The 13142-nt window shown below is 42.6% G+C and overlaps 1 protein-coding gene and 1 long non-coding RNA gene across 2 annotated transcripts in view; one reads left to right on the top strand and one right to left on the bottom strand.

Annotated features, from left to right (window-relative positions):
- Positions 1-423: 423 nt before the first annotated feature.
- Positions 424-2522, bottom strand: LOC143183215 (uncharacterized). Its single transcript, XM_076384720.1, has 10 exons — positions 2373-2522; positions 2012-2128; positions 1811-1948; positions 1742-1745; positions 1426-1687; positions 1226-1345; positions 969-1137; positions 750-883; positions 540-672; positions 424-471 (listed from the first exon to the last, which is right to left on the bottom strand). The coding sequence occupies exons 1-10, from the start codon at positions 2520-2522 to the stop codon at positions 424-426; spliced, it is 1275 nt and encodes a 424-aa protein (XP_076240835.1).
- A 793-nt stretch (positions 2523-3315) lies between these two features.
- Positions 3316-13142, top strand: part of LOC143178095 (uncharacterized) — a 46964-nt gene continuing 37137 nt past the window's right edge. Inside the window, exons 1-2 of the long non-coding RNA XR_013001721.1 lie at positions 3316-3585; positions 4223-4334. This is a non-coding gene — a long non-coding RNA (uncharacterized LOC143178095). The remainder of the gene's footprint in view (positions 3586-4222; positions 4335-13142) is intronic.

Below are 13142 nucleotides of genomic sequence, written 5' to 3'. Positions count from 1 at the left end.
AATAAAAAGGTAGCAGCTTCCGGTAATACTATCCGTGCCATCTACCGGAGGTTTCGTCGTTACAGCTTCTAGGTCCAATTCTAAGGGCAGTAATGCATATGTACCACCACTAGATGGCGTTGAATGTATCAGGAGGACTGGTTCATAGATTTCGCTGTTAGATGGCTATACAGTTTCACTGTCCATTGATCCACCAAATTTTTCAAATATTTCTTTTTCGATATACATTTAGATACTTTGGTTTCTTTATGGAAACAGTGTAGAAAAAAGTGTAGTATTTGAATTGAACCATTTATTGAACAAAATAAAACTATTTATTGCAAAAAGAAACTGTTGTGGGTAAACTATTAAACTATTTTCGAAATGAATTTAATAAGACTAGTAGAGTGTTTAAATTTGACAGCTCGTCAAAAGTGTAGACAATTAGCTGGATTTCATTACAGTATAGTACGATACAGACGTTTTAATTATCTGAAAAGGAAACCCTGTATTCTTAACTCTAAAGTATTTAAATAATTATATTTGCACAGGTAGCATACCTCTGCAAAGCTATCCAAGTTCAAACGAATCAATCCTCCTGCAGTGAATAGAGGAGGAGTTAGAGTTGATCGTAATGCTAGAGCATAAAATAATTGGATGCTATGATGTATGCGGTACCATTGCGCATCGTATCTGTCAAAAATTTGGGTAGAACTAATTTCAACATATTTATTCAAGAAATTTTCTGAATTCATCTAATTCTTGCTTACATTGCGAAATAAATATCATTATACGTATCAATCAAGAATTGGCCTTGTATCGTCAAGTATAACAGATGCAATAGCTGTACCACTAAGAACAGGTAAACTGGATACATGGCGAGAGAAGACTCTTTCAAAGTAACCTAGAGTGATTAAGGAATATCATATAACGTCCTTCTATAAGATGAAACGTACAAGAAATTCAGAAGAATATTTAACCTATCGAACTGGAGTTGTAATTTTGTAGACGGGACTAAAATATGTAGAATTTAGTTCTAACAAGACTCTGTTGGAAACGATACGTACCATTACTAAGGTGATACTGAACGATATCATCGAGATACCAACTTGGAAGAAAAGATTTAAACCATAGGTGGCTTCGACGTTGCCTACGAGACTGCGTATTGTGAATAGAACGCATCATTAGTTGTACCTTATATGAAATACCTAAAATAAGTACTAAAATAAAGCTATACGATACTAACTCGAAGCTTCTGTTGTGGGTTTTAATAGTAACGCATAAATTATTATATACGATATCCTGCGATTCATCAGGATTTTTTATAGATAATTCAGTACTATCCACCGCATTTTTAAAACGGTATCTGTAATTGATTATCATTAAATATGAAATTAATCCAACTCTGTGAGATAATAAAGTACATTAAAAATGAAAATTACCCACCCTGCAATACATAGTAATGAACAAGCATGTTGTACTAGATACACATGAGTTAAGTCAGTGAATAGCATTATTATTGCTACTACGATCATACAGAAGATTGTGTAACATAATATAAAGTAGTAGTATTTGTGCTCGTCGATAAAATAGTAACCCGGAAATACGAACAACCATTCTCGGCTTTCGTTCAAAGGGTTGACGTAATCCAAAATTCGTGGCATTAAAGGTATAGTTCCGTACGCAACAGTCATGAAGTATATACTTACTGTTTAATCAAAATTAAGAAAGAAACTTAAAATTATAATATCGGCATTTATACGTGACTAGGAAGTAATATTTTTACGACTATGTATTGTGCAGAACTACTTTATGTTAGGTATGTTCCAGCTAGATTTCGTTCTTCCTTACATTTGTAGACAAATGAGATCATCAGCGCTCTTTTAGCGTACATCTGCATGATCACTGTCTCTTCCGCTGTTTTCAGGGACTTCCAATCCACAGATAAGTCGCTTAAGAGCTCCGTGAACTACAAATATCATTGATCTAAACAGTTGCACAAGATTGTTATAGATACGTCACAATTCCATACCCGTATCTGTTGAAGATCGTAATTGAAATACTTTATAAACGTAATTATTGCAACACATAAATAGGGTATCTGTTCTGTCAGGACGTCAAAACTGTAGAACAGTACTATTCTCGAACCCTAAAATTGAAAGACAATATTAAAGTTACTCAATTAATCTACGTTTCAATTCAATATGGCACACAAGCTTATAAGGACTTAGTCACTTGATTAGACTATGACCCAGCTTTTACCGATATATTAATTAGCAAAATATAAACGTGATTAGAGGTGGAGAAATTTGCTAATCTTATATATTGTTTGTAATCGATTAACGCTAGGATGTTTTAATTTACCACTTGTTCGCGTATTCTCAAGAACGTACCTGGGTAAAAAAAGTGAAAGCAGCACACGTGTACATTACCGGTCGTATGATGGTTTTCCACCAGTTGTATTGAAAGGGCCATATACCAACCAAGCTCCCGCATATTTTAACTAACTTGAAGTATTGGCTAGTTAATTCGTTCTCTTCCATTGCAGCGTACGATTTGAAGAGACTAATCTCCTTAAGCACGTCGGTCTCCGTTACTCAAAACTCGAATGAATAATTCGATATGTGAATTAAACACTTTGAGGGCTCACCCTTTCTTCGGTGAATTATTTACGAAGCTAGGCACCGTCAATCTAGCCTGTCGTTATCATCTTGTCATTTTTTTCTTTTCGTGCTATGTAATTGTCTCGAGCCAATTTCTTGCTGCAGCTTATGCGTTTACTGTACTGTAGGTACTTGCGTTGTCATTACGATAATCGTAATTGTCTCTGAGGTTTCCAGTATTTTTCTACCCTGTGATTTCATTCAGAATACATCGAATCTAAATCCAACTTAGCTTTACCGTCTGTGAAACGGTTTAGTTGGTCGAATATTCATGTAAAAAGTAATTCTTCCTATATGGAGTTTTCAAAATATGAAAAATAGTGAGTTTTAATTGCACTGGACATTGTAATATCCAATACTTAACTCCAATAGTTTGTGTAAATTGCAGTATGTGACTGGAATTCTACTACAAGCCTTTCCACTTTGAGAAAGTGATTTAAAGTGAGAAAGAAAGAAAAAAAGAAAAAAAGAAAAAATACTTGTTTTCCTTCTTTAACGCATCGTTGTGTGTTACAGCACGCCACGCAATGGTAATTTTCCTAACGGAGTATAGAGATGCTCTGACAGGGATGAAAAAGGGTTACATCTTCCTTTTGGAGAAGACAGTTCTGTAATAAGAAACTGTCACTGTAGCATTATTGAAACACAATCGACGTGCAAGTTTGTCAGGCGAGTAGCATTTTCAATATGCTGTGGTAGCGCGTCAGTGCCCTGGCATTATCGACGCGACCGTTTTAACGAGTATCATTCATTAAGACTTCCTTCTTCTTTTAAGCTGAAGGAAAGAGCGCACAGGGCCGCGCTCCTTTACACGCGGGGCTACAATAGAGCGGGAAGGTATGTGCTAATTGGATGCAGCCTTTCAACCGACCGACTAGGAGTAAGGGGCTGTTGGGTTAGATTGGAAGAGGCTGTTGCCTGCGACAGATCGGGTTACACAAAGGTAGCTTTTTAATTGGATATCGTCATATCGACTTGTTCACACGCGTGTCCTAACTTTTCCCATCGATTTGCCTGCTTCGCCATCCCCCCGCATCCCTTGCTGTCCTGCACCATGGTAAATCGAACCTCCCTTTTTGCCGACGTGCTCCTTCCTCCTCGTCCTGCACGCTTTCTACGCGATCGCTCGTTTCGCGCGCGCGTTTCCTCGTCGCTGATGCACAAACGACGCGAACTCGTTAGCCGCGCGACAGAGTTTCGTGTCGCAGGCCGAATGAAAAAATACGATATCCTCCCACGCTTGTGTCGCGTCGCGCAACGAGCATCCTGTTATAGAACGCGATTGTATTTTCAATATCCAATCAGTAGCAACGGCCGCGATGGCTCGCGATAACCAACCCTTCGGCTGGTTCCTTTAGTATTAATCGCCACTCCTTTTTTATCCTTTTCTCTTTTCTAGGCATAACGCTCGAGTTATTATTTGCACGCGCGGATAAGTAAGAATAGCAAGAATCATTGAACGTTTTGATAGAGGCAGACGTTCGTAAAGCAATCTTTGAGTAGTTCAATTATACTCGCACTGCACTATAAGCTGTGCATAGCACCAGCTTTCTTTAATATTAGAAAATCTTTGTCTGCAGGTGCGAAACTATAACGCAAAGGAGAGTGGCGAGCTCCTAATTATTCATAGCCAATCATGGATTCGAGGAAACTGATATCGTCTCCAAGAGAGGCTTCGAGACATCGGCTCAGGTAATTTACTAATGTAGTTCCCCTCTTGAACTCCATCTTTTATCTCCTTCCCCGTCGTTACTTCACCGAGATTCTTGATCTCTCTTTCTTCATCGCGACCTTCGTCCGAATCGCTCGCCCTTCGCCTACTGCAGAACGTTATCTATCCACTTGAAGCGAGCTATTACGCGATTGTGTCTTAAATAAAATATCACCGAGGTCCCGTCGGCAACCACTCAAAATAATAATTGCCTTCTCCGTGTCAACCCTCGCCCTTGCCGCACTTCTTTTCACTCTTCCTTCCACCTCAACCCACATTCGAGCTGTCTATCTTTCTATTTTATTTTTCGTCCGACAGACAAAGAAAGATTGGAGAAAAATTAGTGGTAGAAGTTAGAAACAACTCAATTTTTATTTCTCTATCTCGCGGGCTTTTTATGCAACTTTCACGAAATATGAACTGCTAATTTCACTCGAAATGAAATTGAATAACAGTGTTGATAGGAATTTGTTGTTGCAATCGTATCCGTGATTAACGCAGGCGAGTAATACTCGGCAAGTTTTTTTCTTCCGCAAAGCGTTCAGCGCGCAAACGTTTCAATTAAACAGCCGGAAGCCTTTGTGAATTCACTTGAAGGGAAAAACCATTTCCCTTTATTGTATCAATTCGCCGTGAAACAATATTGTACTTTTAATTATGGGAAACACTGTGATCCTGCAACCGATACTAAGATAATGGCAACAGGTAGCGCTGCGACATTAAACACGCAATGCGACGTTAAACCGAAATCTCGATAAGTATTAATCTCTTATTTTATTGCGAGAAATTGAAGATATTGCTTCATTCACAATCAAAGCGAAGAGGAAAGAATTGAATAATCTGATTCATTTGTTTATCTTCCAATAATTATGCAATCATCAGCCGTCTGGAAGGTCTGTAATAACTTATGTCTGTAGATGAACTGCCAGTTGTCTAACTCGAAGTAAGACAAAGAGTTAACTGCAGCCCCTTCCTGATACACACAGCAAGTATGTATCGCGACTCGGGGCCCGAGAAGTACGCTAATTGTGACAATTGTACTTTATCAAATGAACCCTCGAGTCGATTCATCGTTCTGGAGCACGATCCCCAAAATAAGTCCTAGTCGCATTATATTTCGTCGTCGCCGCGTTCGATCGACTGGCCGCGACAGGCAGTATCGCGTCGAAGGCAGAATAATTATTGTGGCAAAGGTAGCGAGCATGCAAACGTGTACGATAAAATCCTCCGTAAATGGTAGACGCCACACGTGCACGAACACAGCCGCAGAGCTTATTTACCTAGGCTCTCCGGCTCCACACCCCCTGACACAAGGGAAACAGTTGTACGGTACGTAGCTACCTACGCTAATTAGAGCCACTCCGGCGGAATAATTAGAAATTAGACCGAACGGACCTCGTCGCGGCGCGGCGCGGCGCGACGCGGCTCCTAATATATTCCTTTTATTTTTGCCCTCCTCTCGTTTCACGGGATTCCACGCAACGAATAGCAGAGCGTTTTAAAGGACGGATAGAAGAGGGGGCAAGAGAGGTGTGCCATGCCGTCTCGTCGAAGACGGTCTTCACGATCGGACGACGAAGATGCTGCAATCTGGCGAGCTCGTGTTTCTTGCTCGTTCGCTCTTTTAATGGATCGTTAATTAGCGGGCAGGGTAACTGACCTTGCTCCTTTCAGGCGTGCCTGTTATTCGCAACAATTCCAAGGGATCAGTGTTGAGGGGTTGCAAGGGTTTTTCATTTCTCATTTTTCATTTTTCATTTTCTCTTTAAAGAAAGTAGGTAAAAGATGGGTAAAGGATGGCGAGGGAAATGTTGATCGTTTGATGAGACACGTATTAAAATGGCAATAGTGTTGATTAAACGCGTTGGAGCGTGGAATCTCATAACGTTGAGGACTTATTAAAATGCAGAATGCGTCCGATTGGTGGACGCGGAGTTACTGGACGCGAACACTTGGCCCTGTCAGTATCAGAGCGATGAGGAACCAGAAACCATCAATAACTAGCCGGGACCGGTGCTCGCTTAACTCTAACGAAGGACGATTTCTAACGATCCCCTGGCTACGTCCAACTTCTGGACGTAATTAATTCCCCGGCTAACCCGGAATGCTATAATTAATTGCCGGTGGCCGATGAGGGGTAGAAGGGTGGCTGCAACAATATGTACCCGGTTCGATTAGAAGCACAGACCTCCGTGCAGTTATGCAATTAATTAAATTCAGTTTGTTATGCGTGACCGATTGTTAATTACCAACTAAAGTTCGAGAAACGGTCCTCCCTCCCGTCGAATTGCCGCCTCTGAAAAGACACCCTCACCCCCGTACCAACGATAATTATACACTGGACCGATAAATACTTGGACATTACGTTTGACGCGCGAAAAATCAAAGCACCGCGAGCTGTCATGCCGCCCCGTTCTTCCAAGGGCAGGAATTCTAATTAACTCGAAACGTATTCGTGACCCGTTTAAGCTAGTTCGTTCGTCGCTATTGTTTTCAAAATCGAATTAGTTTGGCATATAGGATAACTGCAGAAACTACGGTAATTGTGACAATTGAAGCCATTTCCAGGTACAGACGTAAGCGGTAATGAATATTTTCTTCAGTGACTGTCATACATATTGGACCTCAGAAATGCTCTTCGCAAAACTCACTTTAATATCAAAGAGTTGAGGTACATCTGATCAGAGCGTAGCCACGCACGTCGATCCTTGTCATCCATCTTGGAGCACGCACAGGCGTTGATTCGATCGAGCAACCTGCATAAATCACAAGGAACGAGATCGTTTGATCCAACAACTTTCAACATGATTGCAACATGATTCCAACATGATTCCATCATGATTCCATCATGATTCCAGCAAGCTGGCGTACGATTAAGAAAAAGTTTCTGGTCTCCTATTATTAGAAGTACACGATCGTTAGGTGCGCTCAGTGGTCTCCTGTCTCCCAGAGAAAAGAAGGGGGCGGCTTCTGCGATCCTAACGAGCGGTGGCTGCTCCGTTTCGAGTTGGTTTTCGAGTTGGTTTTCGCGAGGGGCGACGTGCATCTCCGACGTGCATCTCCGACGTGCATCTCCGACGTGGTCTATTAATAAACTTTTATTTAAAGTGACATAAACTTATGGATATAATGCGGGCGCGTGCGAGTCGAAGGGGGAGCAGGGAGCTAGTAGTATCTGGCATTCTCTCCACTCGAGGAGGCATTTAACGGACGTGCACGTGTTCGACCATATTGCATTTGTGTCGTTCGATAAATAGGCGGGTAAGCAACTCCAACAGAAACCCGTGTTAATTAACGTTGAGTTTCAGGACTGATTTACGTGGCGTCTAATTAGCGGGCCTGCCGGCGACGTAGTAGGCATTTTGATTGGCCACTCCGCGAATAGAGCACGGGCCGATTGGCCTTGCTTTCCTGTTCCGACAGTATCGATTGTTTTCGTTTCTTCTCTCTGCCTCCTGCCAGCCACCGCACCCTTCTCCGCCCTGTCCCTTTTCGAGCGGTTGCTCTTTTTGCGCTTCTTCGGAACAAAGCGCGGATAGCTGGAGCAGTTGTGCGTCCTCAAAGGGATTCCGTCGCAAGAAGAGTGTCGGCTCGAAAATAATGTATTACGACGCGCGACGGTCCGCGCGACGGTCCGCGCGACGGTCCGCTCGCCCATTAAGCCGCACTTTTTACGCTATTATTCAACTTTTATTTCGACCCGTTTTACCTCGACCATTGTTCTTCCTTTACATACGCGCTCCGCGCCGCGCCGCGCCGCGCCGCGCCGCGCCGTTGCACCCTCCGACGCGTCTCCAGTATGATCCACTGTGTGATTCCAGGCTTTCTTAATTAATATACGTAAATACATGTATGCATACGTAGCTTTTATTCCTGTACCTTGGAAATCAATCTTGGCTATTTCTCTTATACATAATGTTTCTTCAGACAGCTCTGATAGTCATCTTATGTACACTTACACACTTTACTTTTCGTTGCAACGAGGTAGAATTCATTTATTTTCTCAGCATGTGTTTCATGAAAGTGAAATCCAATGTTCAGTCGTCGCAGATCGTCAATTATCTACTTCTGCTTGCCTGCATGATAATTTCATCGTCTAAATATGATATGCATATTTCAATTAGGCACCGGGTGTAGTAGACAGAAAGCATTATATTCACTTTTGATGTTTATCGATAGAAATCTTTTCATCATTGAAAATGAGTCGTTTTCAGGATTTGGATAATTCAGAGAACGGTATCGCATTAAATGAAAACACAACGAAGAAGAGGTCATTTGTGAGATGCGTTCCAACTGTCCAATTTAGTCCAGAATTGATTGAAAATTTGAATAAAATTGCATTTCATCTTGCATCGTCGCAGCTACACGTGTCTTAACAGAGAATCAGGACTTCCCAGCAGCCGAAGCTAGGAAGCAAAGATTGGCAGTTCGCGAAGGAATAGAGTGGCGGGTAATTGTTTCGTAAATCGAAACGTCGTTCGAGGAATACTCGCTAGTCCCCCGTTCTGCGAAAGTATATATTCTTATGCTGTTTAACGGCGCGTTTCTCATTAGCGCTGGAATCGGGTGGTAATCAGTTACTCGTACTGACAGTTCGCATTAACAGGATTGGTCGAGAGGATTACGCGCGCGTTGGATTCACACCCCTGCCAAGGGACAAAGACACAGCTGGACGCGGTTACTCCTTTTTTTCCCCTCTCCTTTTTCCTCAAATTCCTATCCATCCCGCGCGGCGCGACGCCGCAAGTTCCACTGCCGTGAAATTCGATATTCGATAGACGCTTTCAGTTGTCTGCTGCTGCGAGCATTGCTCGCTCTCAATAAACGTTTGTTTAATGCATACGTACGTCTGTTGCGCTCCAGTAGAAAGACGCGTGTACCACGCTGTGACTGTTAACAGCGAAATTCTACTCATTCATTCCCCTTCACAGGTATCCATACATTCCACTGTCATAAATTGTAGGTATAGTTGCTTTTCATTTGAAACTGCGATGCCTTTCAACTTCTTACATTTCATTTACACTCTAATCTTAATTAATTAGCTTTCGCTAGAGCTTCAAACCTAGTCCTGTTAGAAAAATAGCGATAACCTTCAACAGTTTTTGCCACTTTCCCCTAACATGAGAGAACTGCAACCGCGTCGTCTCGATACCATAGCAATTTCGATTCGAAACTTTCCTTCTATCTACGAAAACGCGACCGATAAATCTAGGAAGAGAAAGTATGAAAAGTTTGGAAAGCCGGCTCATTAATCTCGCTGGACCGGTTGCAATCGCGAGATTCAATTTCTTAGATTGAACGGCAACGACTTACCTCTGCTAACGTTGAGTTTTCTCGAGAAAATTTCGGATCCAGCCTTAGATATTGATTCGCATGAGAGAAGAGGGGATTCGTGTTTCGATTTTCTAAAAACTTGTGATTTTTATTAATTAATAAACGTGTTTTGTATCGGATGTCTGTCTGTTTGTGTGTGTCCGTGTATTTTGTATTTTACAAGAGGCTGCGAAACCATTCACAGACGTGTCGGGTCTCGGATAAGAAGTTCGAAGTTAAATCAAATAACAAAATTAACTAAACGCGAAAGAGATCGTAGTCGATCCGACCGCGTGTATTCTCGCTCAACCGAGGACGTTTGTTCCACGTTCCAGCACCACTGGATGCAATCACGCATTGCCTTCTACGCAGTCTATATGTTTTTCACGAAACCAAGTATTACAAAAGAAGATGCCCACCTGACAGGATCCTTAAATCGAACGCAGCAAATTGCAATTTATATTCATATTAAGAAACCATCTGCTAAAAGTGCTGAATTCATTGAAGTTTGCCTTTCAGAAAAAATCAATCGATGAAAAACAAATCCGTCCGCTACAGATCCAGTGGTCCTGGCTCTCGAAAACCATCGCGTGCGCGCAATCGCTCGTGGGACGCGCGACGAGTCCCATTGCCGGTTTAATAGTAAATACATAACCATTTATATCACACAAACTTTTAACAATATACAAAATGTACCCTATGTACAAGATTAAATTACACGATCCATTAGCACGACTCTCTCCGTCCGATCGGGTTCTGTCTTTTCACAACGTTCGATTCTGCGTCTGCGTCTGCGTCTGCGTCTGCGTCTGCGATTGCTCTCGCCTGAGCTCGCGCGAATAACGCCACGATCGAAGGGCCCGCGCGAAGTCGAAGGAACGACGGGAAATCCACTAGGGAACTCAGACCCCTTGGATTGCTCTCTCGTTCTCGTCTCGGATCCTCAGAAGCGCGCAGTAGTGGTCTGAGAGACGAAAATTCAGTTAGCGAAGGGAGATCGTGAATCGTAAACGCGTTCATGACAGCCAAGCGGTGTTGATCGACTAATCATTTTCAAAGAACATGACTCAGTGTTCGACATTTTTTAGTCATACCATTCTGCTGGAATTTCTCTGACTTTCGAGTAGAACAGTGATTGTGTCTAAAACGCTTCATAACCAATACATTGTAAATCCCACTTCGTGCAGGACACGCTTACTTTGGATCACAATTTCCCTTTGCAAGACGGGTAAACAAGTAACAATCAGTTGTACGGTACAGAAACTGTGTCTTCGTTCGCTACATGACACTGAAGCTCTTGTCAATTCTGTACAATCTATTACTCATTTTTTTTCTTTTTTTCTTTTTTTTTTCTTTTTTTTTTTTACTATGGATTCGGAATATTGACATCTACGAAAGAAGGGATAAACTGCATGTACATCGATATGAAATAAAATTCAAAGGAGTCTTCGAGAATAGAGTGATCTAAGACAAAAGCTTCACTGTTATAGAGCGAGATAAGAAGAATTCCGCGGAATTAACACCCAAAACATGTGTCTTTAGTTTCGCATTGAGCTTCAAATGTGCCCGAACTCGCGTCGTTTTTCGTTCCCCTCGCGATCTTCGTCATTCAAGGTGAGAGATTCGATGAAATAGAAGAGGAAACTGTACAGGTTGTAAAAGCGAGGAGTTTGTCGTCGAAACGACGTTGAGCTCGGGCGATTCCTAAATACACATCGTAACGTGTTCACGATTATACATTTACGTAAATGTTTATTGCGGATGTCGAAATCCTGCCACTTAGAAAAAGTACGTTACGTGCTTGATCGTAAGCTTGTCGAAACGTAGCCAGCACCTTGCACATTTTTCTCGCTCGACAGTTTCCCCCGAGTTCACGAGGGACTCGATTGCGTCACGATCGTGGACCTTTCGACCGGCGAGTTTTTCTGCTGGAAAAATAGCGATTCTCGTGGGTAGCGATTCACGCTGGCCGCAAAAGGAACGCGCGACGCCACTTGCCGTGATTTTGTAGAGGAAAACCCTCGGCCAGCAGAGTCCACGATCGAATCCAACGACCCACCTGACACAAGATGGGCACCTCGTTCATAGATTTTCTAGAATCTTGCCACTCTGATGCAATCGTGGTGACTACCGAGTAACACAGTTTCAGGACAAAAGTAGCCACCATGAGCGCAGCGTTCGTCCGGTTCCCGTTCGATTAAAAGTGCGTAACGTTTCGCATGAATCATTAATTATTCCACTTGTTCTTGTTAGAACGTGCTCGCTGGATCATGCAACTTCGAAAGGAAAAGGAAAATGAAGAGAAAGAAGAGGAAGAGGGTAGAAAGAGAAGAGGTTAACAACGAAGATTCAAATAATTCCGCTCGTTTGAAGGTTTCACCGCGACAAATTCTATTTCGTAGCGAGATTAACGATCGTGAGAACAAGGAACGCTTAATGAGTTTACGAAACCAGCGACCCTTCTTCGACCAGTCGAAGGAATGGCTGGTGTTGAAAGAAAAATAATTTTCTATGGACCGGAAGCTGGCACAAGCCAACGCTTTCAATCACCAAATTATCCCAACCAGGGCGATGCAATCTTCTTCTTCTGCGCTTCATACGTGACAAGCTTTTCGGCCTTTAACTTGCGCTAGATCCCAAGCGAACTTCTGCGATCGTACGATTTAGCGTTGGCCCGTCGATTTTAATGGAAATCACGTATGCAGTGCGAATGTTCGTTCGGCTGGATTTTCGTGATTAAAAAGATTTCCCTTTCGTCATGGAAATCGAACGAACTCTAAGATTCAATGCACTCAATGTCAATTCTTTTACACCTGCTGCTATTTGCGTACAATTAACAACCACTGAGATGAATTTACCGAAAACCTTCAAACTGAAATTGCAATTACGGAAATCGTACAAGTTTTTTCAAGCGAACAGAAAACTAAGACTCGCAACGTTCAAGATCTTATCAATTTCGTCGAGCAATTAATTGGGTTTATAGCAATTAATAGACGTTTCATCGTCTATCCGATCGCAACAAGATGCACGCGTCGGAAGAAGAGGAAACGCAAACGGTGGGAAGCAGGAGCGAAAGTGGTAGTTCGGTGTCTAACTAACAGGAATACCGGATCGATCGAGCGTGGATATGAGAGTGTGAGGGAGCCAGACGAAGTCGAAGAAAACTGCCGTTGCTGCAGCCCGTGCCTCGAAATTCTGTCGATTATCCTCGATTTGTCCGTGATTGAGCAAAGATTATTGATTAAGGGAGAGCATTGATGACGCGCACGTAGATCGTTCACAGGCTTCTGTGGCAATTGAACAAGATACGGTTTCTCGAGTTCCTCTCGACGACCGGCGAGGAGATCGGAACGATCGACGATTACGCACGTACCAACTCGCGACAAGTTCAAAGGCATCTCCCTCCATCTAGCGTCACGAGATCACGAAACTCGTTCACCGTTTTCCAGCTTCGATCCTCCAGCGGCTCCAGCTTC

Source organism: Calliopsis andreniformis, chromosome 1 (assembly GCF_051401765.1).
Source record: "Calliopsis andreniformis isolate RMS-2024a chromosome 1, iyCalAndr_principal, whole genome shotgun sequence".
NCBI lineage: Eukaryota > Metazoa > Arthropoda > Insecta > Hymenoptera > Andrenidae > Calliopsis > Calliopsis andreniformis.
The sequence above is the reverse complement of the archived record's forward strand: the minus strand, read 5'-3'. Positions and strand labels throughout refer to the sequence as shown.

Bases quoted from the DNA above. Each gene is read 5' to 3' on its own strand.
- LOC143183215 (XM_076384720.1), bottom strand. From the start codon at position 2,522: ATGGAAGAGAACGAATTAACTAGCCAATACTTCAAGTTAGTTAAAATA. The intron at 2,129-2,372 runs GTACGTTCTTGA...TTTCAATTTTAG, and splicing joins CTTTCACTTTTTTTACCCAG to GGTTCGAGAATAGTACTGTT. The intron at 673-749 runs GTAAGCAAGAAT...AATTTTTGACAG, and splicing joins AATGATATTTATTTCGCAAT to ATACGATGCGCAATGGTACC.